The sequence below is a fragment of the Myxine glutinosa genome, chromosome 2, assembly GCF_964187855.1.
Source record: "Myxine glutinosa chromosome 2, kmMyxGlut1.1, whole genome shotgun sequence".
Lineage (NCBI taxonomy): Eukaryota > Metazoa > Chordata > Myxini > Myxiniformes > Myxinidae > Myxine > Myxine glutinosa.
In genome coordinates, this window is record NC_136262.1 from 31,176,735 (window position 1) to 31,199,676 (window position 22,942).

Genomic DNA, 22,942 nt, shown 5'->3' on the forward strand with positions numbered 1-22,942 from the left:
TGGAATGAAGGTGAGTTTAGAGCATATAGTGAAGAATAATCATAAGAGATTGAATTTTTTTTTGAAGTGGAATGAGTTGAAGAGGAAATTGAAAAGAGGCTTTTAAATAGGAAGAAAAACAGCGTGTTGTAATATACCACTGAATAAAACACTGCAGGGGAAAGTTTAAACATTTAAACAGAACCGTGAAGAACAATCTTATATTCACAAAATACCAATGGGGAGAGGGAGCCTAGAGGGACAACCACGAGTCACGTGACCAGGGCAAAAGGTGGAAGACAAGGAGTTAATGGGGGCGGGGCGACACAGCGCACGTGGACAGAAGCACACGATTTGACAAACAGCACACGTGGAGAAAGGGAAATAAATGTTTTTTTTTTGTTTTTTGGGGGGAGGGGGGGGGGGGGTTAAAACGTTGGACAAAAGAGTAGATGTTCGGGGAAGTTCAGGGGAGAAGGGAAACATCTAAGAACCAAGCAAAAACAGTGAAGGAAAGAGCTTAAGTGAACAAACTTCAACGGGGAAGCCTCAGTCTACAAGGCCGCGCACGCGGGGAAACAGAAACGATTAAATTGTGAAAGATTAGCACCGAGATTCTTCCTAGGGACACACCACACCGAAAGATAAATGCAGTTTCGACAAAAATACAATTGTGAACAATTACTTAACTTCGAAAACGTGGAGAACGTGTACAGCTTCGAAAAATCGTGCCGTCGCCAGCAAGATCTTGCAAGAATTAAAGATTGGATAACGGGAACTGTATGAAGAGGTTCAGGCTAATAAGTCGGGAAATTAACAGAGCTCCAACAAAGGGTAGAGATTGGCCAAAAAGGAAATGACTTGTTTGAAAAGGGAGTACAATAGGCATAACAAGTAGATGTTTGGAAGACTGGATGAAATTGGAAACAGCATGTAGTTGATGAAGGTGAGATTTCAGGTGGTGACACAAATGGTCGAAGAGGAATTTAATGGTCGTGTGGAAACTATTAAGGCTAATTTTTATGGAGTCTTGCAGGAGTAAAATTAGAGTGTAGAGATGGAAATGTGATGGCCCAGCAGAGAGTTGAGGACCAAAAGAAGGAGACGTTAAGGTATGTCAATGTACGTATTAATGGGTCAAATGAGGAGCGCAGGCAGAAGCTCTGTGAGGTAAGGTGTGCATGTGTAAAAGGTAAAGAGTGGCTGGAGAAGCGCAATTTCAGATAGGTTTTGTGAGCGGAAGGAAGTTAGAGAAAGACCACCATTCGAGGCAGCAAGGGGCTGCTGGATTACGTGCTGCTCTGGGATGGGAGCCTAGGGCTAGAGAAGTAGTCACAGATGACTTAATGTAGTCAAGCTGAGAAGAAGACATGGTGAGTCCGGTAGGTATGACCGGACAACTAGGAGTAAGAAACCTCCCACTTACAACGTATGATGGGACAGGGAGCCTCAAGACGTTCTTCGCACAGTTTGGTTGTGTTGACCACCTGAATGTTTGTGGTAAAGAAGAAAACAAGGTTCACCAGGTGACTACATTGGAAGGAGCAGCTGCAGATGTCCTAGCTGCCATGCCTATTGGACCGACCTCTACACGAGAATTGATTTTGGTTCGAAGACGCCGCTTTGATACAGAATTCCAAAGTGAGCTGGTGAGAGCACGGCTCACAAATCAGAGAAAGCTCCCAAATGAAACCATTTGGGAACTGGCACAGGACATCCAGCACTCCATACGGGTCGTGCACTCTTCCTTGTTTTCTGTTGCTCAGAAGAGCTTGCATTTTTAGATTTTTATTTTTGTAAAATCCCTTCCAGACCAAGACCTGTGGCTCCATCTCGCATTACAGAGACTTTGGAGCTTGGATGAGGCTACCGAGCTTGCCACCATAGTGGGATGCCATCAGGGTAGTAGAGCAACCGCCTGTGGTGGTGAGGCAGATAGAACCTCTTGGTCCAGCAGCATTAGCTAATGACGTGGTGCTGAACAGAATTTTAAGACACTTTGATGAAAAGGTGGACCAGTTCACACAGGTGTATCAGTTAGACAGGCCTACAGGAGGGTGATCAAGGGTTAGATTTTGTCAGCTTAGCTTATAGTCACTAATTGGAGCAAACATAGGGGGCTATCAGTTTTAGCAGAGGAACTTCATAAGATAGCCAGCAGGCTGCCCACCACCCTCTTCAGCCCTCCACCAGGTTTAGAGAAATGAGTAAGAGCCAGGAACAAGGGGCCATGCTTAGCTGAAGGGAGTGATGCGGCCCTCATCTCCATGATATAGTGTAGGCCTACTGTGGACAAATTGCCATTTGGCACTGGTAATTTAAAATATCCCTGAAAAATTCAAAGCAATGTTGACACCCTTGTGGACACAGGAGCAAGCTCTACCATCATGAGCCCTGTGATCCAGAATCAGAACCAGGAAGTCTAAAAAGGGACCAGCCATCTAAAACACCATAGTCTGCAGTTGGCAACTGGAGCGACAGCTCCTATCATGGGACGTGGTTCTGTGGCTCTTGAATTGGGCATAACAAAACAGACTAGAGGTGGAACACATGGGAAATCACAAACCTCCGCCAGGTTGAACAGTTTACGTTTTCTAGCCCAATGATAGGCTGCATCCGCATACAAATTCTAATTGGCTTGTTCATGTGTCACCTACCCAACTCATCCGCCAAGTGGTCATAGTTTGTCCACAACTTTTTAAAAATATCATGCTACATATCATTTTTCGCTCTATCTCTCAATAGTGAAGAATCACTTAAAAAATTAAAAAATTATCGTATCCGGATCTGGATCTTCACCAAAAGCGATTCACTTTGTCCTTTTTTAAACACCCAAACTGTCCACCAAGTTTCATCTGAATCAGAAAGTGAATTTCGAAAATAAATTTACAGACTCCTCAAATATAATAGGAAGACCGGTACTTGAGGAATCCATTGGGGAATCCATTGAAGTGACAGTCAGGCGGGTTCATTAAGACATTGATCCAACAGCTATCTTTGTGCATCTCCACCCGTCAGGAGGATTGGGATGAATATCTTCATTTTGTCAATAGCGTACAGAGCTGCTCAACATTGGACCACCTGTTGAAGCCCAGCATTGTTGATATATGAACAGGAGCTCGGATTCCATATTGCTTTAACATGTGGGAAGCCACCAGGGGGTAAGCATGAGCGACCACCCCGTGGAACGGTACCCACATAATTTGGAGAAGAGCATGGAGAACGTCCATGGGTTAATTTTACGGCACATCTACCTAGCCAGGAAGTCCATGGAGTGCAGGTACCCAGAGTCCAGGCTGTGAAATTCAACTTTGGGGACAAAATTTCGGTCTTCTCCTGGAGGAAGGAGTGTCCAAAATTGGCCACGCTCTGGTGAGGACCTGGCTCCATGCTATCACGAATAAATGCTATTGTCTCTCAAATTCAGTTCATCGACATCGACTGAGCCAATGCCATGGAGTCAGAATGTCCCTTGGCTCCATAAAATCATCGAAGGGTTAAACATGGGCAGGAGCAAGGATGAATTGTGGGAATGATGGAGATAACAGATTTGGGGATGCAGCAGAAGGCAAATTTTAGCATGATTCATTTGTTGACGTCAATTGATAGGTGACCCTCTGGTAGGTGATAGGGGAAAGGTGACCCTCTGGAGTGTGGCTCGTACCGAGCGATAAAGTTATTGGAGCATGGAATGAAGGTATTGGAAAGGGTGTTGGAGAGGAGGATAAGGAAGACGGTGAAGATCGACGAAATGCAGTTTGGATTTATGCCAGGAAGAGGAACGACAGAGGCGCTCTTTATTGAGGCAGTTGCAGGAGAAGTACATGGAGAAGAGGAAGAAGTTGTTTCTTGGGTTTGTTGATCTGGAGAAAGCATTCGATAGGGTTCTACACGAAGTATTGACATGGGCAATGAGGAAGTTAGGAGTGGAGGAATGGTTGATCAGAGTAGTGATGGAAATGTACAAATAGACTTGATAGATTTCCGTTTCCGGTCTGGTCGTGAGAGGACGCTGGCGTCACTTGCTCGCCGCTTCTCTGACTGGACCATTGTCCGTATCTTGCTTTCCTGGTGGTCGTGGCGGATTTTTGGCCATTGAGTCTTCCTCTGCACGGTCCCGGCTCTGCTCTGCTGCTCCTGGCTTCACCTGCTCGGCTCCTTCGCTATTTCCTCGGGCTCACTCTCGTGGGTTGTGCCGCCCATTGTTTGCAGCGGCGGTGGTGGCGGTTTGCCGCCGTGATCTTGATTAGCGGCGGCGGTCGTTTGCCGCTGCATTTGCCGCTTTGCCTCCTCAACCTTGGCCTCGTGCTCGTCTCTTCGCTCCTGTCTGCCCTCTGCATGGTCCCGGCTCTGCTCCTGGCTTCACCTGCTCGGCTCCTTCGCTGTTTCCTCGGGCCCACTCCCGTGGGTTGTGTCGATTGTTTCGCCTCCTCACCCTTGGCCTCGTGCTCGGCCCTTCGCTCCTGATGGCTCTGCGGTACTCCGCCGCAAGGCTTCTCCTGCTTAAAACCCGCTCCACCCCATCATGCATCTCTGCAATCAAATCGAATGGACTCCTGCGTCGACCCAGGTACATTCACCATGGCTCCGGTCGTAAGTTTGTTTATTTACAATCGGGTCACTCCATCCCCATCCTCTGGTCGGCTCAGCGCACTCCCACTCATCGTCCCAACACACCTGGTCACAACAACGCACAAAATCGCACCTCCTGTCTGCGAACCCTGGCCAAATCACCTGGATTCATACCCACCGTACAAAACAACATCAAGCTCACCCTGTTCAATACCCGGTCCCTCAACAACAAATGCCTCATCCTGAACGACTACATACTGGAAAATAAACTGGACTTTCTCTGTCTCACTGAGACCTGGCAACAACCACTGGACAACTACATGCTCAACCTCACCACACCCAATGGATATTCTTACATCAATAAACCACGCTCGGAGGGTCGAGGTGGTGGAATTGCCGTTATTCACCGACAAGACATCAAGACCAACCTCATCTCCATCTCATCTGCTCCATCATTTGAACACCTGGCTTTTAAACTCTCTGGTCACACACAGTCAGTCATGGCTGTTGTCTACCGCCCTCCCAAACCACACCCATCATTCCTGTCTGACTTCTCCTACTTTCTGACCCAGCTATGTTCCCTCTCCCCCTCAATCCTCCTCCTTGGTGATTTCAATATCCACATGGACTCCACTGACTCCACGCTAACCACTGACTTCACTGATTTACTCACCTGCTTTAACCTCACTCAACATGTCAACTTTCCTACCCATAACCGTGGTCACATTTTGGACCTTGTCTGCTCTACTGGACTAATTTTGCACCATCTCTCTGGCTCCGACCTCACTCTCTCTGACCACCTAGCCATCACTCTAACCATCAACATCCCCACCCCAGCACCAAGGCATTATCGCACTATCAACTTCCGTAAGCTAAACGCTCTTTCACCTGCCTCATTCTCATCGACCTCTCTGAAAAAATGTCCACTTCTCCCTTCGTTGACCTCCACACCCCTTCTGACCTCACTGACTACTACAACCACACTCTCTCCTCCTGCCTTGACCAACTTGCGCCTATAAAAACCAAAACAGTTTCTTTCACCCATTCTGCTCCCTGGTTTACCCCTGAACTCCGCCTGATGAAAACTCGTGCTCGCCAACTTGAAAGACTCCGCAATAAAACAGGTCTCACAGTTCACTCCCAGGCCTACAAGGACCACATACAACACTATAAAGATGCCCTCTCCCACGCCCGCTCCGCCTACTACTCTCAAATTATCCACTCTGGCTCCGGAAACCCAAAAGCACTCTTCTCTACAATAAACAAACTCCTCAGCCCCCTGAACACCACCACCCAGTCATTCACAATAGACAACTGCATCTCCTTCCTTTCATTCTTCCAACGCAAAATTGAAAACATCTACAACAGCTTGACCACCGCCGCACCCGCTCCCCCTCAAACCACCTGCCCCCCCTTATCCTGCCATCCCCTGTCTCAATTCTCCCCAGTCTCCCCTACTGACCTCTCTGAACTCATCGGAATGAAAACTGCCACCTGCACTCTTGACCCCATCCCCTCCAGCTTTGTCAAGGCCTCCCTTCCTGCTCTCTCTCCACTTATCATTGCAACAATAAACTCCTCCCTGTCTACAGGCATCGTCCCACCATCCCTCAAAATTGCTGCTGTTACCCCCATTCTGAAAAAACCTGGACTAAACCCTGACACCCTAAATAACTTCAGACCCATCTCCAACCTACCCTTTCTGTCAAAGGTTTTGGAACGCGCTGTAGCCACTCAACTCAAACATCACCTCTCTGCCAATAACCTGTATGAAACATTCCAATCCGGATTCCGCTCCAACCACAGTACTGAAACTGCTCTCCTCAAAATCACCAACGACCTTCTCCTCTCCTCTGACGCTGGCAACCTCAACATTCTCATCCTCCTCGACCTCAGCGCCGCCTTTGACACCATCGATCACACCATCCTCCTCACCCGACTTGAAACCACCTTTAACATTACCGGCACTGCCCTCTCTTGGATTAAATCATACCTCTCTGACAGACGTCAGTTCATCTCCATCAATAACTGCAAATCCCCCACTGCTCCCCTCCCCCAAGGTGTCCCCCAAGGTTCAGTTCTTGGCCCCCTCCTCTTCATCCTTTACCTGTCCCCCCTCGGTCACTTAATCCGCCGTCATGGTCTCCAATTCCACTGCTTCGCCGATGACATCCAGCTTTTCATCTCCACCAAGTCCATCTCCACCGCCACCCACTCTATCCTGACAAACTGCATCACTGAAATAAAATCCTGGCTTCAAATCAACTTCCTCAAACTTAACTGTGATAAATCTGAAATAATCATCATTGGCCCAAAAACGCTCACCAAGTCCACCCATAACTTTGCCCTCAACATCGACGGTTTCCCAGTATCCACCTCCCCTCACATCCGGAATCTTGGCATCATCTTTGACCAAACCCTCTCCTTCGACAAATACACTAAACAGATCACAAAGACAGCCTTCTTTCACCTGAAAAACATCGCCCGTCTCCGTCCATCCCTCTCCTCCGTGGCTGCAGAAACCCTCATCCACGCCTTCATCACTTCCCGTCTGGACTACTGCAATAGCCTCCTTTATGGTTCACCCTCAACAATCACCAATAAACTCCAATACATTCAGAACTCCGCTGCCCGTCTACTCACCCATTCCCGGACCCGTGACCACATCACCCCCGTCCTTTACAAGCTTCACTGGCTCCCCATCTCCCAGAGAATCCAGTACAAAATCCTCCTCTTGACCTACAAAGCCCTCCATAACCTGGCCCCATCCTACCTGGCTGACCTCCTCTCCAGACACACTCCCACCCGCAACCTCCGCTCTGCTGGTACCAACCTCCTGACCCCCCCCATCCGGACCAAATTTAGATCCTGGGGGGACAGGGCCTTCTCCATCGCTGCTCCCACCCTCTGGAACTCGCTACCTCACACCATCAGAGACTCCTCCTCACTCACCACATTCAAAACATCACTCAAGACCCACCTGTTCAACACTGCATTCAACATTTAACCCACAGCATCTAACCCCTGACTATCTCCTCTCCTTCTCCCTCCTTTGTGCTTTGAATATTTCCCTATTGATTCTTCTTTTTTTTGCAATTGCCTTTATGTTTTGCTATGCATTATGTTTTGCACTCTGTCAAAGCGTCTTTGGGCTTCCTGAAAAGCGCTATATAAAATAAATGCATTATTATTATTATTATTACAAAAGAGCGTGCACAGCTGTAAGGACGAAGGACAGGAACAGTGGTGAGTTTGAGGTGAAGGTAGGAGTGCATCAGGGGTCGGTACTAAGTCCACTACTATTTGTAGCTGTGATAGAGGTGTTGGCTCAGAACGTAAAGGAGGGTTTACCGTGGGAGTTGTTGTATGCAGATGATCTGGTGTTGATTGCGGAAAGTATGGATGGAATGAAGGAAAAGATGAACAAGTGGAAGGAATGTATGGAGACAAAAGGTCTGAAGGTGAATATAGGAAAGACGAAGGTGATGGCAAGTGGTAAAGCATGTGGTGAGGTGGAAAGAACTGGGAAGTGGCCATGTGCTGTGTGCAGGAAGGGTGTCGGAGTAAACTCCATTCAATGTACAATGTGCGCTGAGTGGGTTCATCAAAAATGTAGTGGTCTGAGAGGGTCATTAACCAGTGTGGCAGCTACATTCAAATGTAAGGTGTGCACAGAGGGAGCTGCAGATGGAGGAAATGTTGAGTTGGATCTTGGAGACGGCGTGAAGCTGGAAGGTGTGAAAACATTTTGCTACCTCGGAGACATGCTGAATGGAGAAGGTGGATCAGACTCGGCAACGGTTGCTAGAGTGAGATGTGCATGGAAGAAGTTTTGGGAACTGAGTGGCGTGCTGACGAGGAGGGGAGTGTCGTTGAAGCTGAAGGGAAAGGTGTATGCTGCATGTGTGAGAAGTGTTATGATTTATGGGAGCGAGACATGGGTAATGAACGTAGAGCAGCAACGAAGGTTGGAAAGGGTGGAAATGCAAATGGTTCGATGGATGTGCGGAGTATCGTTGAGAGAGGGGAAGACAAATGATGAATTGCGAAAAATGATGGGAATAGAGCCTGTGATTGATGTTGTGAAGAGGAACTGGTTGAGATGGTTTGGTCATGTGTTGAGGAAGGATGAAAGTGACTGGTTGAGAAGAGTGATGGAAATGAATGTAGAAGGAAGTAGAGGACGGGGAAGACCGAGAAAGACTTGGCTAAAGATGGTGGAAGAAGAAATGCGGGCAAGGGGGTTAACAAGGAGAGATGCAGAAAATAGGGCAAAATGGAGAAGATTGTCATGGGGACTGCAAGGCTAACCCCCGCTCTAGCAGGGAAAATGGCCTTAAAATGCATGTTGTTGTTGATTGATAGGATGTTTTGCCTTCTTTATCTTGCTCTGTGGATTTGAAATGAAGGGCGGACGAATGGTGGTGTGTTTCCTCGTGCGTATGTTTGGATGAGTGAAGTAAAAGTGCATTTTTTTTAGATGTGTGGTGCAAGATGAGTGTGTGGTGATGTGTGAGAGAACATCGCCCTCTACTGGGAAGGAGTTTCGAGGATAGTTTAGCTGAGATGAGGGTTGAACTGATATGGATTAGGGATCTTGGAAGTTCTATTAGGAAAGGTAAAATTTGGAATGATGGGAAGGAGAAAAGTAATGTTGGGGACAAAGTGGTATTGGTAAAGTTTGGCATGTTGGTCTGATTAGGTATCAGTCGTGTAGGAGCTGGGAATCACCTTAAGTGACTATTAAGTGGATAAAACTGCTGTATATGCTATAAGGGCATGACATGGTTAAGTAAATTTTGAAGACCTGAGTGTAAAATGCCATTAGATCACATACGTCATAGAAAATGGTAGCCAGAAATGGCCCTGGTATAGATAGGAGTGTGTTAAGGACACTCCGGTGTAGTCCCAAGAGCTAGGGTGCCATGGTACGAAAGAGTCAGAGAAGGAAGTCTGAAGCGGGCCACACTTCCCAACCAACTTATTATGCCAAAGTACCAGGGGTGGTGAGAATTACGAGGGCTATGACCCAAGTTCTTAGAGAAGTGACCAGAATGCTGAGCAGGGATCAAGTTGGCACGAGGACACATAACTAAGTGACCTGGAGAAGGCCTACGACACTGTCCCGAGAGAGATGGCACTGGCGACACCGAGATGGATGGGAGTGCCGGACGCATAAGTTAGGTTGGTGGAAGGGATGTACAAGGGAACGAAGGGAAGAGTTTTGGTTGGTTCTGGGATGTTGGAGGAGTTCAGTATGAACAGGAGTTCAGGTTTGAAGCCGGGAAGCGCTCTCAGCTCTCACATGGTTATCATGGTGATGGAGATGTTTGTTGGTGTTTTGTATGCAGCCTGTCGCTGCTGGTAGCATCATTTTCTGGGAGCGTGACTGTGCCGCTGATAGAGTGCCCATTTCCAGTAAGCCGGTACTCATTTTGCCGACCTCAGAAGGATTGCAGTCCTTTTGGAGAGAGACTGAGAGAGAGGGAGATTTGTCAGGATTGAAATACATTTTCCAAATGTTTTACCATCTTGTGATTTTGTTAAGGTCTTAAGATAGGGAAGAGGCTGCAGGCGTCACGGTAGAGGAAGGAATCATTAGCAAATAGATAAAGAGGATTTTCCAGAGAGTCAGAGAGATCATTGATGAAGATAAGGAATAGGACTGGGCCCAGAACACTGCCTTGGGGGCACTTCAGCCTTGGCAGAGAAAGGAGATGAAAGGAATCTGTTGAGAGCCAGACATCAGCTAAAAGAGTAGAGGAAGTAAGTAATCCATGTGCGGAGCTTTTCCTTCCCTTGAAAGGCTAATTTTATTCCATTTGATGAATGACAATGAAAGATGATCTTGAACAAATCATATAAAATTCAGACTAATTTTAGTCTTTGAAAACAGATTGTCGTTTCACTCGACAATTGCAAACTTCTGAAACGATATCAGACCCGAAACACGATTGCTGAATCTGTGAGGTCGGTGGTTTGATTTTGATCATAGCTGAGTGATCCCAAAGATGAAAAATAGTATTTTCTGCTCAAATAATCTGCGTTCATTAATAACCTTCTCAGAACCAACCAACAACAACAAAAAACTAGAGTTCATAGAACGCCTTACCCTGCTCGAGAAAAGTACATGGGAAGGGTCTTTTCAACCCTTTCTTTTCTATATGTCCTAAAAGCTTAGATTTTGTCTGAACCTCGATATATTTGTCTGAACCTGTCTGAACCCCCCCCCCTCCCCCACCCAATGCTGAGAGCATGAGCGCAAAATCTGATTGATCGAGATTGCGCGAAATGGCGTAATATTTTGTCCAAGTACTGCTAAACTGGAGGTTTTTGGGAATGCCAACAAGGCGTTTTGTGTTCTACAGTGTTGAAGTGTTTAGTTAAATTTAAATGAAATTAAGATTTTAAAGGTTGGAGAAGAATAAATTCCAGAAGTGCACCGCCATTGATGCACCGTCTTTACACCATCTTATTTAACACATGAAATTAATTATTCATGCCTGTTGTTTGTGTCCTTTATGACATCCCCACAAACAGTAAGTTTCCTGTTAGGAATAATTTTCAATTTTGTTTCACTGCCAGACAAGTAGACGGACTGAAACAATTACTGCACCTTACTCTGTGTGCAAGTACGCTCGGGATGAGATTCCGTACAATTTGCCAAATTCAGAGCCAAAGTACTGCTAAACTGCATGTTCCCATTCATGTTGCGATTCATGTTCTAGTGTTCAGAATATAAAATTAGATTGAAATTAAGTAATCCCTCGTTCATATAATGACATCTGTAGACAGACAGAGTAAACCAATCGCTAACCATGCATTTCGCTTCACGCGTGCGGGTTAAAACATTGGTGTTCATAATGATGCCCATTGGTACCATTTTATGAGCCATCATGGGTTAACACCAATTTTTGTGGGCCTTTATGGGCTACAACTAATTTTTGTGGGCCTTTATGGGTTACAACTAATTAATGTGGGCATTTATGGGTTACCACTAATTTTTGTGGGCCTTTATGGGTTATACCACGAATTTTTGTGGGCCTTTATGGGTTACACCACTAATTTTTGTGGGCCTTTATGGGTTACAACTAATTAATGTGGGCATTTATGGGTTACCACTAATTTTTGTGGGCCTTTATGGGTTATACCACGAATTTTTGTGGGCCTTTATGGGTTACAACTAATTAATGTGGGCATTTATGGGTTACCACTAATTTTTGTGGGCCTTTATGGGCTACAACTAATTTTTGTGGGCCTTTATGGGTTATACCACTAATTTTTGTGGGCCTTTATGGGTTATACCACGAATTTTTGTGGGCCTTTATGGGTTACACCACTAATTTTTGTGGGCCTTTATGGGTTACAACTAATTAATGTGGGCATTTATGGGTTACCACTAATTTTTGTGGGCCTTTATGGGCTACAACTAATTTTTGTGGGCCTTTATGGGTTATACCACGAATTTTTGTGGGCCTTTATGGGTTACCACTAATTTTTGTTGGCCTTTATGGGTTACAACTAATTCATGTGGGCATTTATGGGTTACCACTAAATTTTTGTGGGCCGTCATGGCATCAAATGGTTTAAAAATTAAAACCAGCCATTTGACCATTTTAAATAATTAAATAATCTTCTTCTTTTGCATACAGCATAAGATTGTAGGGTAGCATCATTGGTTGAGGGTGGAGCTGTGCTGCTGATGTAATACCCTCTGTAGGTTTGGGAAGGAATTTGTAATTTGGCCATGGTGCTGGCGATAGCTCACCTACTCTTCACGAAGGACACCACAGGATCGTTAACGTCCACCAACTAATGCTGGTAGACGACATGCCCAGTTTAGCGTCCATCCGATGGACGGCACACACTGATGGATCACCCTGCTTGCAAAACACTGGGATGACAGTTTATAGCTGGTCGGGATTCGAACCTAGGTGAGATAGCTTAAAGGTGAGTATGTGTACCTTTAGGCTGTACTCCCAACCCAATAAAGTACTCAAATAACTAGAAAGAGCAATCAGAGATTGCAGACCCTCACCCGGATGTGTTTTCAGTGGTTTTTAAAGCTTTTGTGTTAAAACAAATATGGCGGCCGAACCACGTGACTGATGTCATCATTTTTTTTCCCCTCCAACAATATATCCCTCAATGATGCTCAATAAATTTCATCTTGATCGGATGAAGTTTTGTACTTGTTGAATTATGACAAGCATAATGGAGCCACGTATGACATCATAAACATGTTATTCCACATGGAGAGTTCTTTACATTGAGCCATGTCTCAAAAAAAATTCTATGCCGCGCTTTCGAAGATATGGAGGTGCATTTTTTTCGTTTTTTCCAAGATGGCGGCCGAACCTAGCGTGACCGATGACGTCATAATTATCATTAAAAAAATTATACAGGTGGAGGTGCACCTGTGGTGAAAGTTTCCTGTCAATCGGACCAACGGTTGCAGAGAAAATCAAATTTATTCTGTGCGGACAAACAAACAAACAGAGACAGACAGACAGACAAACAAACGGACTCAAATGCAATACCCTCTCCTCTGGCGAGGGCAATAAGCAATGACAAGTTCCTTTTTGAACCACACAAGGATGTAGCAAGGCCTCAGTGCCAGAATCTCATCTAATAATGAGGTTATATCAGTGGCTGTGAAAAGATGTCTAATACAAAGTCTTTTCTGCCAATACAAAAACAGCCATCATAGGTTATCAAACAATGTGTGAACCACTTCTGTTACCATGGCACCCTGAAGACAATCAAGCCTTTCCAAAAATCCCATTTTAAATGTTAGTTTGGTCTAAAAAAAATCCCATTTTAAATGTGTTAGTCGGGTCTAAAAAAAATCCCTTTTTAAATGTGTTAGTAGGGTCTAAAAAATCCCATTTTAAATGTGTTAGTAGGGTCTAAAAAAAATCCCTTTTTAAATGTGTTAGTAGGGTCTAAAAAATCCCATTTTAAATGTGTTAGTAGGGTCTAAAAAAAATCCCTTTTAAAATGTGTTAGTCGGGTCTAAAAAAAATCCCATTTTAAATGTGTTAGTCGGGTCTAAAAAAAATCCCTTTTTAAATGTGTTAGTCGGGTCTAAAAAATCCCATTTTAAATGTGTTAGTAGGGTCTAAAAAAAATCCCTTTTTAAATGTGTTAGGGTCTAAAAAAAAAATCCCATTTTAAATGTGTTAGTAGGGTCTAAAAAATCCCATTTTAAATGTGTTAGTAGGGTCTAAAAAAAATCCCTTTTTAAATGTGTTAGTAGGGTCTAAAAAATCCCATTTTAAATGTGTTAGTAGGGTCTAAAAAAAATCCCTTTTTAAATGTGTTAGTAGGGTCTAAAAAATCCCATTTTAAATGTGTTAGTAGGGTCTAAAAAAAATCCCTTTTAAAATGTGTTAGTCGGGTCTAAAAAAAATCCCATTTTAAATGTGTTAGTCGGGTCTAAAAAAAATCCCTTTTTAAATGTGTTAGTCGGGTCTAAAAAATCCCATTTTAAATGTGTTAGTAGGGTCTAAAAAAAATCCCTTTTTAAATGTGTTAGGGTCTAAAAAAAAAATCCCATTTTAAATGTGTTAGTAGGGTCTAAAAAATCCCATTTTAAATGTGTTAGTAGGGTCTAAAAAAAATCCCTTTTTAAATGTGTTAGTAGGGTCTAAAAAATCCCATTTTAAATGTGTTAGTAGGGTCTAAAAAAAATCCCTTTTAAAATGTGTTAGTCGGGTCTAAAAAAAATCCCATTTTAAATGTGTTAGTCGGGTCTAAAAAAAATCCCTTTTTAAATGTGTTAGTCGGGTCTAAAAAAAATCCCATTTTAAATGTGTTAGTCGGGTCTAAAAAAAATCCCTTTTTAAATGTGTTAGTCGGGTCTAAAAAATCCCATTTTAAATGTGTTAGTAGGGTCTAAAAAAAATCCCTTTTTAAATGTGTTAGGGTCTAAAAAAAAAATCCCATTTTAAATGTGTTAGTAGGGTCTAAAAAATCCCATTTTAAATGTGTTAGTAGGGTCTAAAAAGATCCCATTTTAAATGTGTTAATGGGGTCTAAAAAAATCACATTTTAAATATGTTAGGGTCTAAAAAAATCCCATTTAAAATGTGTTAGTAGGGTCTAAAAAAATCCCATTTTAAATGTGTTAATGGGGTCTAAAAAATTCCATTTTAAATGTGTTAGTGGGGTCTAAAAAAAATCCCTTTGTAAATGTGTTAGTGGGGTCTAAAAAAAATAATCCCATTTTAAATGTGTTGGTGGGGTCTAAAAAAAAATCCATTTTAAATGTGTTAATGGGGTCTAAAAAAATCCCTTTGTAAATGTGTTAGTGGGGTCTAAAAAAAATAATCCCATTTTAAATGTGTTGGTGGGGTCTAAAAACAATCCCATTTTAAATGTGTTAGTGGGGTGGAAAAAAATCCCATTTTAAATGTGTTAGTGGGGTCTTTAAAAAATCCCATTTTAAATGTGTTAGTGGGGTCTTTAAAAAATCCCATTTTAAATGTGCTCGTGAGGTCTAAAAAAAAATCCCATTTTAAATGTGTTAGTGCGGTGGAAAAAAAATCCCATTTTAAATGTGTTAGTGCGGTGGAAAAAAAATCCCATTTTAAATGTGCTCGTGAGGTCTAAAAAAAAATCCCATTTTAAATGTGCTCGTGGGGTCTAAAAAAAAATCCCTTTTTTTTTTAGCATCACTTGAACAATGTCTGGGCTGTGATATTCCAAAGAGTCATTGGATCCAGGTTTTCATTGTCCTTCACCACTTTGTTTTCATGTTTTTAATTATACTTCAGAAAAACAAGGTTCCATTTTTTTTATATTAAGCCTTCATGAGCTCGACTCTGTGTACAAAAACTTTTTTTTTGTAAACGGTGCTACTTGGTATTTTTAAAATTACGAGTGGAGTTGTGTGAACATATTTTGGGGAGTACTTCTGATTGAAGTATTGAGATGAGTTGTCAGTTTATAAATCTCACCGAATTCGTCTAGAAACAGGTGGACGAGCACACTTTTGCTGACGTCAGTCAAATCCTACTATTCTCTGCAATCCTTCAAGGTGGTCGCGCAGCGCCATAGTCCATCTACGACCCAATCAGTGATCCTTATTATCCATGCACACTAGGGTGGTCCAAAAAACATCGATCTCTCCGATTTTGATGCTCTACTGGATTATTGTTAGAAATGGTCTAAAACATTTACCCACCAAATATTTTCGCTCAATTCCATCTAGAAACTCATACACACTTCAATTGAAATATGGCGTTTTTCACCAAATTTGGCTAAATGAGAACAATCCAATAGCAACCTAGGTAGAAAAAGTACATGCACTATTGTACTAAGCCATTTTGTGGTTCATGACTTTTTGCATGCGCTTGCGCCTGTGAGTGTGAAATCATCATGGTCGAAACATGTTTGACAATGCTTGAAACATGTTTGAAACATGTTCATACATGTCTGACATGTTTCGACCATGAGGACTTCACAGGGGTATGTACCATCAATGACATTATTTAGGAAAAAAATATTTCTAAAGTCTTTGTAAGTCATTAAAATTGACCAAAATGACAAATTTATATGTTGAGTGTGTATGAGTTTATAGATGACTCAGATGCAAAATATTTTTTGGGTGAATGATTTAGACCATTTCTAACAATAATCCAATAGAGCATCAAAATCCAGATACAAAAGTGATTTTTTTGCATTTTTGGACCACCCTAATGCACACCAACCCATCCTACTACAAGGCTTATAGCCCATTTTGTAGGTGGCCTGTCAGTCAGATAACCCTCAATATATTTTCATCTTGTTCTGCTCCGAGCTTCAATTTTATCCAGAGAATAAAACAAAATTCACCATTCCTTCAAGAATAAAATGCTTGCAGCAAAACAAATGAAAACAAACTGCACACAGAATTGTTATTTCTGATTCAGTCACTCAATCCCACACGGATCAAATCTAGCACGTGGCCAGTCCTTCCCTTGCGAAGACGGAGCCAAAGTTATTGGTTGTGCTCAAATGAATTCTGTCCCAATTTCTATCAAAGGTGCCATTTTCTGTTGAAGCATGCTTTACACACTATAGCAGTGCTATTTAACGGAACAAGGAGAACATCAAGGTAAAACCTGACAAGGATTCATTTGTATTAGCTATGACCTCTCCTGGGCTGACCACAGCAAAAAGCAGGCCCTCCAACGATCCTCTAGGCATAGTCCATAATTCCAAGTCATTCCTTAAACAAAAAACCCCCCAGTACTCTGTCTGCAGGGCCTTTGTCCTTAGCTCAATGGAGTACTGCTCTACCCTACGGGCTGGTGCCCCAGCAGCACATCTGTCTCTCCTGGAATCGGTGGAAGCTAAAGGTCTCAACATTAATGGCATCACGCACAATGAGGCCAAAGCACAAGGCCAGTTGCTCTCGTATTACAGACAGGCGGGTGGGCGCCTCGATTTTTCATCACCTCTCCGCAGATCTAGATCCATTTGCTTTCTCACCTGCACGCCCCCACCCCCTCTACCTCAATAAGCACACTTTCTTCCAGCAAAACCCTCCTTGCAACCTCCACCTACCTCCATTAACCCGACCTAACCTAACACATCCCTCTTACTTGCAGGTTACTGTGCTTCCTCTTCTCCTTATGAACCCATTTGTTCATTTCTTTGCTCGTTACCTCTGCCACCGAAGGTGGATGGAGGTTATTTTGTCTCTATGACCACACGAACCCTGGCAGAGCCTCCTTGAAACGTCCGTGTCTATCTAAATAGTGCCAGAACACATGATGCCGATTTCTACATTGGACAACATTATACTTATAAATTAGGATGACTATTTTGTACTTTCATCCGACAATACAGTAGTTCTGCAAATACAAGAAAAAGCTTTCAAAAAAGTTTTTGCAACATACTTGGGCAAAGAGCCATTTTCAGGCCTTATTGGCACCCGCTGCTTATCAGATGGAATTGGATGTACAACTCGGTTTAAGAAAGCAAATTATTTAATATACAATACATTTTAAGAAATCAGATTATGTTTTCATTATAGTTTTATTATCGTCGCTGCGTTGTACAAAATACAGATTTGCAGTAGCATACATAGAGATGAAAAGCATACTCGTGAAAATGGCATAATCGGATTGCTAGTTAGCTCAAAGCCAAGTATAAAATTCTTTTCCATCACCTTGTTCCCAGCTAAAGCAAAACCCAGTAAGACTATATATGGCTATCACCCAGGTATAATAAAAAATAAATTCTATATATAACTAGATATACACATCTCCCATTAGCCCTGAATAAGATAACCTGTAAACATTTAAATATTGCATGGTCAGCAAAGGTCAAACTGTTTGTAGTGAAGGATGCAAAAAAATTCCCACATTGGATTCCTGGCTCTTTTTGATGACCCATAAGCCTAGATGCAAGAAAAATACAGCTGTATCTATGAAGATATATTGCACATATGTACAGTACATGTCGAATTGTTTCAACAATAATAAAAACGATCAATGAAAGGCATATAAAAAAAACAATGGCTTCATTTCCCTGTCACCACTGAGTAAATACCACATTCCCAGGAAAACCAGCTCTGTACAGCAGACCATTCCCACGAGGCAAAAGACGGCCACGCCCACGAGGGTAATAGGGCCACGCCCACAAGGGTAAAACGGCCACGCCCAACAGACAAAAGACGGCCACGCCCACCAGAAAAAGTTGGCCACGCCCACATGGCTAAAGGCGGTCGTGACCAAGAGGCAAAAAATGGCGAAACTTCCCAGAATACGGTTGTTGACAAAAAGCACATTTTTTTGACCGCAGGCCAATGCAAATTATAAAAATACGAAACATTTCACAGATAAACTCGTTCCAGATACCACATCATCAGGGACACTTTCTACAACCTTACTATGCAGCCTGCTGCAAGTTTATATCTTTTTATTCCTACTTGAGTTTTATGGCACTTCTAGATCCACCTGGGAGGTCTACATACCATGCATTTTCACTTTTTTCTGGAAACAGTTTGCTTACCACAACCCCTGCTGATGTTGTGCCTTGCTCACGGCAGATTAAAATGCACTAATAACATGAAGTTCATTTACATCCATGGCTTCCATGGCTCGAGTTGGCCGATGGCCTTTGCCCACTTGCGCTTGTTGTTCTTTGCAGGCAACGGGAATCCCAAGGGGGGAGTAGCAAGGCATGACGAGGCTCAGCGTTTCAGGAAGCTCGGCACGGCTCAGATCTCCGTCAGCGTCACTTTGAGTCCCTCTTCTGTCTCGGCCATTTCCAGTAGGAACGTGTCTTCGTTACAGTAATGCTCCACAATGTTATCGTCCATGTACACCAATATACTGAGGGAGGGAACGTCACACGGTCAACCAAACTCTATGAGCCTGAGATAGCTCGGCATACGTTTGCGAGTGACCTCGACCTAGTTTTGATGCCACGATATCGTTATGAACATCAAGCCACAGTAGATCGACGGTCATCAATGACACGCAAATGATGGTGATGGATCTACTGAATGGACATTACAACATATATGACTTACCCCTTTTTACACTTCTTGTAGACCTTTGTTATTTGGTTTGCAGCCATGCTGTACTTTTCTGAAATCTGTCAAAAGCAAACAAAATGAGCACTAAATTAGGGAAAACAAATATTCAATTTCCAAAAATAATATCCAGTATTTAGCGGCTTATAAAGAGAATTAATGAGGTGTCATCCAACATGTTTTTCTACCACCGGGAGTCCACATGACACATTTGTGAACTACCTCAGGATGCCAGAAGATCGTCAGCCATTTTTATTGGAATATTTGTTTAATTTCAAGAGAAGTTGGACCATTAGATCGGACTGCTTGGCATTCTTATCTGAGCAGACGGCTTCTGATGTTGGGATCCCAGGTTCAAATCGCACATGCGGTGTTCACGTCACCTGCGTGTACCAATGTCCTTGCAGCTAATGTAAAAATTACACGCATGTCTACAAATGTCCTTGTCCTGCAAGTGAAATTTGGTCGAAATCCGTCCACAACTTTTTGAGATATACTGCTCAGAGACAAACAGACAGGGGTGAAAACAAAACCTTCGTCCACCTTCAGTGGCGGGAGTAATAATGGAATATTTTTTAGTATAAACTAGTGTTCCAAAACGATAAACTGTCGTGTCCATAAAATATGAAGTGCTCACAGCCTCCTTGAGACCACACAAGTTTGGGGTTTTCAGCATAAGTGCGTCAAACACTTCATCAGATGGTCGCCTCACGTACAGCAACACTGTAGGAGCAACAAAAGCAAACTGTATAAGAAAAATGAATTAAATGATACAAATTAAATGCCAACTTTATCATACCGAGCTGAATGTAAAACAGCGGTCCCACCACCGGTTCCCATATGAGCAACTCCACAGTTCAGTGGACAATCTGGAATGTTTATTCTTAAATACACAAACTCATGATTTCATGGAAGGGGATGGGGGAGTGTTTCATCCTTATTGGGATGTCGGGTAGGATTGGAAGGGAAAATGGGGTAGGGGGTTGAGGAGCGTGACGTGAAAGCACGTGTGTCTTGGTGATGCGGTGGAATATGTCACCGGTCTGTCTCTCAATGAAAAGCAACGCTGGATGCATACAGGTTATGACAGTGGACCAGATCACAGAAACCTCCGACATTACACAAGAAGCACATATTTTGACTCCGGCAACGAGACGGAGCTAAACAGTATGAACTTTGGTAGCGAGTCACCAGTGTGCAAATCCCTCATCAGCACAAATACCCAGAAATCCACCTGCAGTATTGGAAATGAGGAATGAATGAAGGATACGTGTTGTATCATCTTGCAAATCATGTTACATGTTACTTGTGACAAAAGGTAGGTTTCAACTTTGACAGGTGTATACCATTGAATCTCGTATGCATCATTCTAACGGTCAAGGCTGCTGGAGATGGTGTCATGGTCTTTGTCATGTTTGCCTCTTATGATCATCAACTGAACCCACTCCATGGCTCAGGTTAATATCACATGACTTCCTGGACAATGCGGCAAGAAAAGGTTCCTTCGTCAATGTTTGTGAATGCTGGTGTGAAGAGTATGCTTTTCAGAAAGAATGAGTTGCTACTCAACTCTGAGCTTGTGAATAATTTATAACTTTTGGTGCAAAATCAGGCATAAACAAGAAAACCCCCATGGCAGCTATCATATGTGTTTAACAACAACAACAACTTGGCTTTCCTTTCCTTGCTGCCAATTTTTTATACCACCTGGTTCAAAGTTGAAATGTATTGTAAAAGGAGATGAAGACTCGGAAGTAGGAACAATAGGTTTGTTCCACTCAAAGGCTCAGCACACATGTGGACCAGGAACATGGGTAGTAGAAACTGTGGCGGTGCCTGAGCATTGCCCACGATTGACAATAGCATGCACAGGAATCAATGTCTGTCCAAACGGGGCCGCCAAACATGAGCTCAGACAATGGCCTTCATGGCGACTATGCCTGGATGGGCATTGTGAAGTTCACTGATAATTATCCCAACGGAGTTTAGACGGAATTATCACACAGCTCCTCCAGAGCAGGCAGTCTGCATCAATAGACAACCCATCCTTCTGGATTGTCATTGGTGGCACAAGCAATCTGCTTAGTGGTTACAGGTGCTTCATCGTGTATGACGTTAGCCATGAGATGAGCAATGTCACCAGATTGGGAAGGTTTTTGGATATTCCGTGGTATCAACAATCATCTCAATCCTAACCCTAACAACTCAGGACGTCAAGCTCACATTCGATCATTCACGGCATCATAAAGGGCACTGGTCTGGTCTTATGGAGGACTGGACCAGCATCTACAGAGACGTGAATCATCACTTTGGACCCTGAAAAAGTGCCAACACCATCGCTGAACAGGCCATGGTATCTGTTAAGCACAGTATCGTATCCAGAAACAGAGTGGGAGACTGTTTATGTCATTCCAGTTGAGTCTGATGATTCGTAGCCAGTCTCGGCCTAAGGGGTTGATCATTCTCCACACACTATTAGTAGTAGTAGGACATGAGTGCTGTTTTCATATTCCACAGTTACATTGGCTGAGCCAACTACAGGAACAACCTCTTTGGTATGTGAACCTTTCATGGAGAGTAAATGAAGGTCTTTGAATGGCCTAACCTAACACATGGCCTAACCATGAATAATCTCTCATTCATGATCAATCTGGAAGCGCCAGTGTCAACTTCCTGGGATCTTGACAATTGTTCCATCAACCATAATTGGAGCATCAGAGCTCTTGGTTCCGATGGAAATGACTTCATACGGTTCCTCACTTGTGTCCCAGCTGCAAGCTTTGTCCAATGCACTACCAATCTGTGACCTATCATCCACTTCATCAGGGTCCACGCCAATGTAATAGGCAGAAAACAGGTTCTTTGACTTGGATTGAGGACAACGGCATTTCAAATGTCCCCATGTACCATATGTGTCAAAGGTATATTTCCTGTATCGACACTAGTAAGCTTGAGGATTGCCACTGCAATGCCAACAAGTTACACTACTGGAACAGCACATGTCTGGAACAGGAACCAGTCATATGACTCTCTGGTCTAGAACAGGAACCAGTCATATGACTCTCTGGTCTAGAACGGGAATCAGTCACATGACTCTCTGGTCTGGAACAGGAAATGGTCACATGACTCTCCAGTCTGGAACAGGAACCAGTCACATGACTCTCTGGTCTGGAACAGGAAATGGTCACATGACTCTCCAGTCTGGTCCCCCCACAGCGCCCCCTATACGTGTAACATAAACCACAATACATCTCAAAAATCCTCCCCAATCCATTCTCCAATACTCCCAACACACACCGACCTCACACCAAACCTCACCCTTCTTCAGTTGCTCTTCTTTGAGCTGCTTTATTGGTGGACATTCATAATCATCCTCAAAGAACCTCTGTGCACGTTTCAAGATGCTCCTGCAGCAGGAAAAAAGGGACCATTTTGCAGTTTAAATCCATGACAACTGAGCACAATCATCACAGTATATTTTGCATTTGGAGCACATTCTCCTAGCGAATCCATATTGGACTGGCATTCAATTACAAAATCAGCCTGTTATTGCATCATTAGAGAGGAGTGAGTGTGCCGCTAATGCAGTGCCCACGTCCATTTCAGTAGGAAGTTGGAATTTGACTGAGGTACCAACACACAATGGCCTACTGGTATTGAAAGTCACCATGGGGGTCTCATGTCCACCAGACCACGCAAGCAGATGAGACTGCAAGATTAAAATCCTTGTGTAGGACATTGATGCAACTTCCTAGATGTGAAGCACCAGGATGGAGGCTTTATCACTAGAATGTAAATCAAATCCCAATTGGACAACTCAAAGGTGAGTGTACTACGTTCAGCTATCCTTTCAATCCATTG

The 22,942-nt window shown here is 43.3% G+C and overlaps 1 protein-coding gene across 1 annotated transcript in view; it reads right to left on the minus strand.

Moving 5' to 3' along the window:
• Positions 1-17,558: 17,558 nt before the first annotated feature.
• Positions 17,559-22,942, minus strand: part of GRHL2 (grainyhead like transcription factor 2) — a 70,900-nt gene continuing 65,516 nt past the window's right edge. The window contains exons 13-16 of the mRNA XM_068108472.2: positions 22,400-22,488; positions 19,719-19,804; positions 19,079-19,143; positions 17,559-18,878 (exon numbers count right to left, since the gene is read on the minus strand). Coding sequence (XP_067964573.1) covers positions 18,764-18,878; positions 19,079-19,143; positions 19,719-19,804; positions 22,400-22,488 — 355 coding nt within the window. The 3' untranslated portion in view covers positions 17,559-18,763. The remainder of the gene's footprint in view (positions 18,879-19,078; positions 19,144-19,718; positions 19,805-22,399; positions 22,489-22,942) is intronic.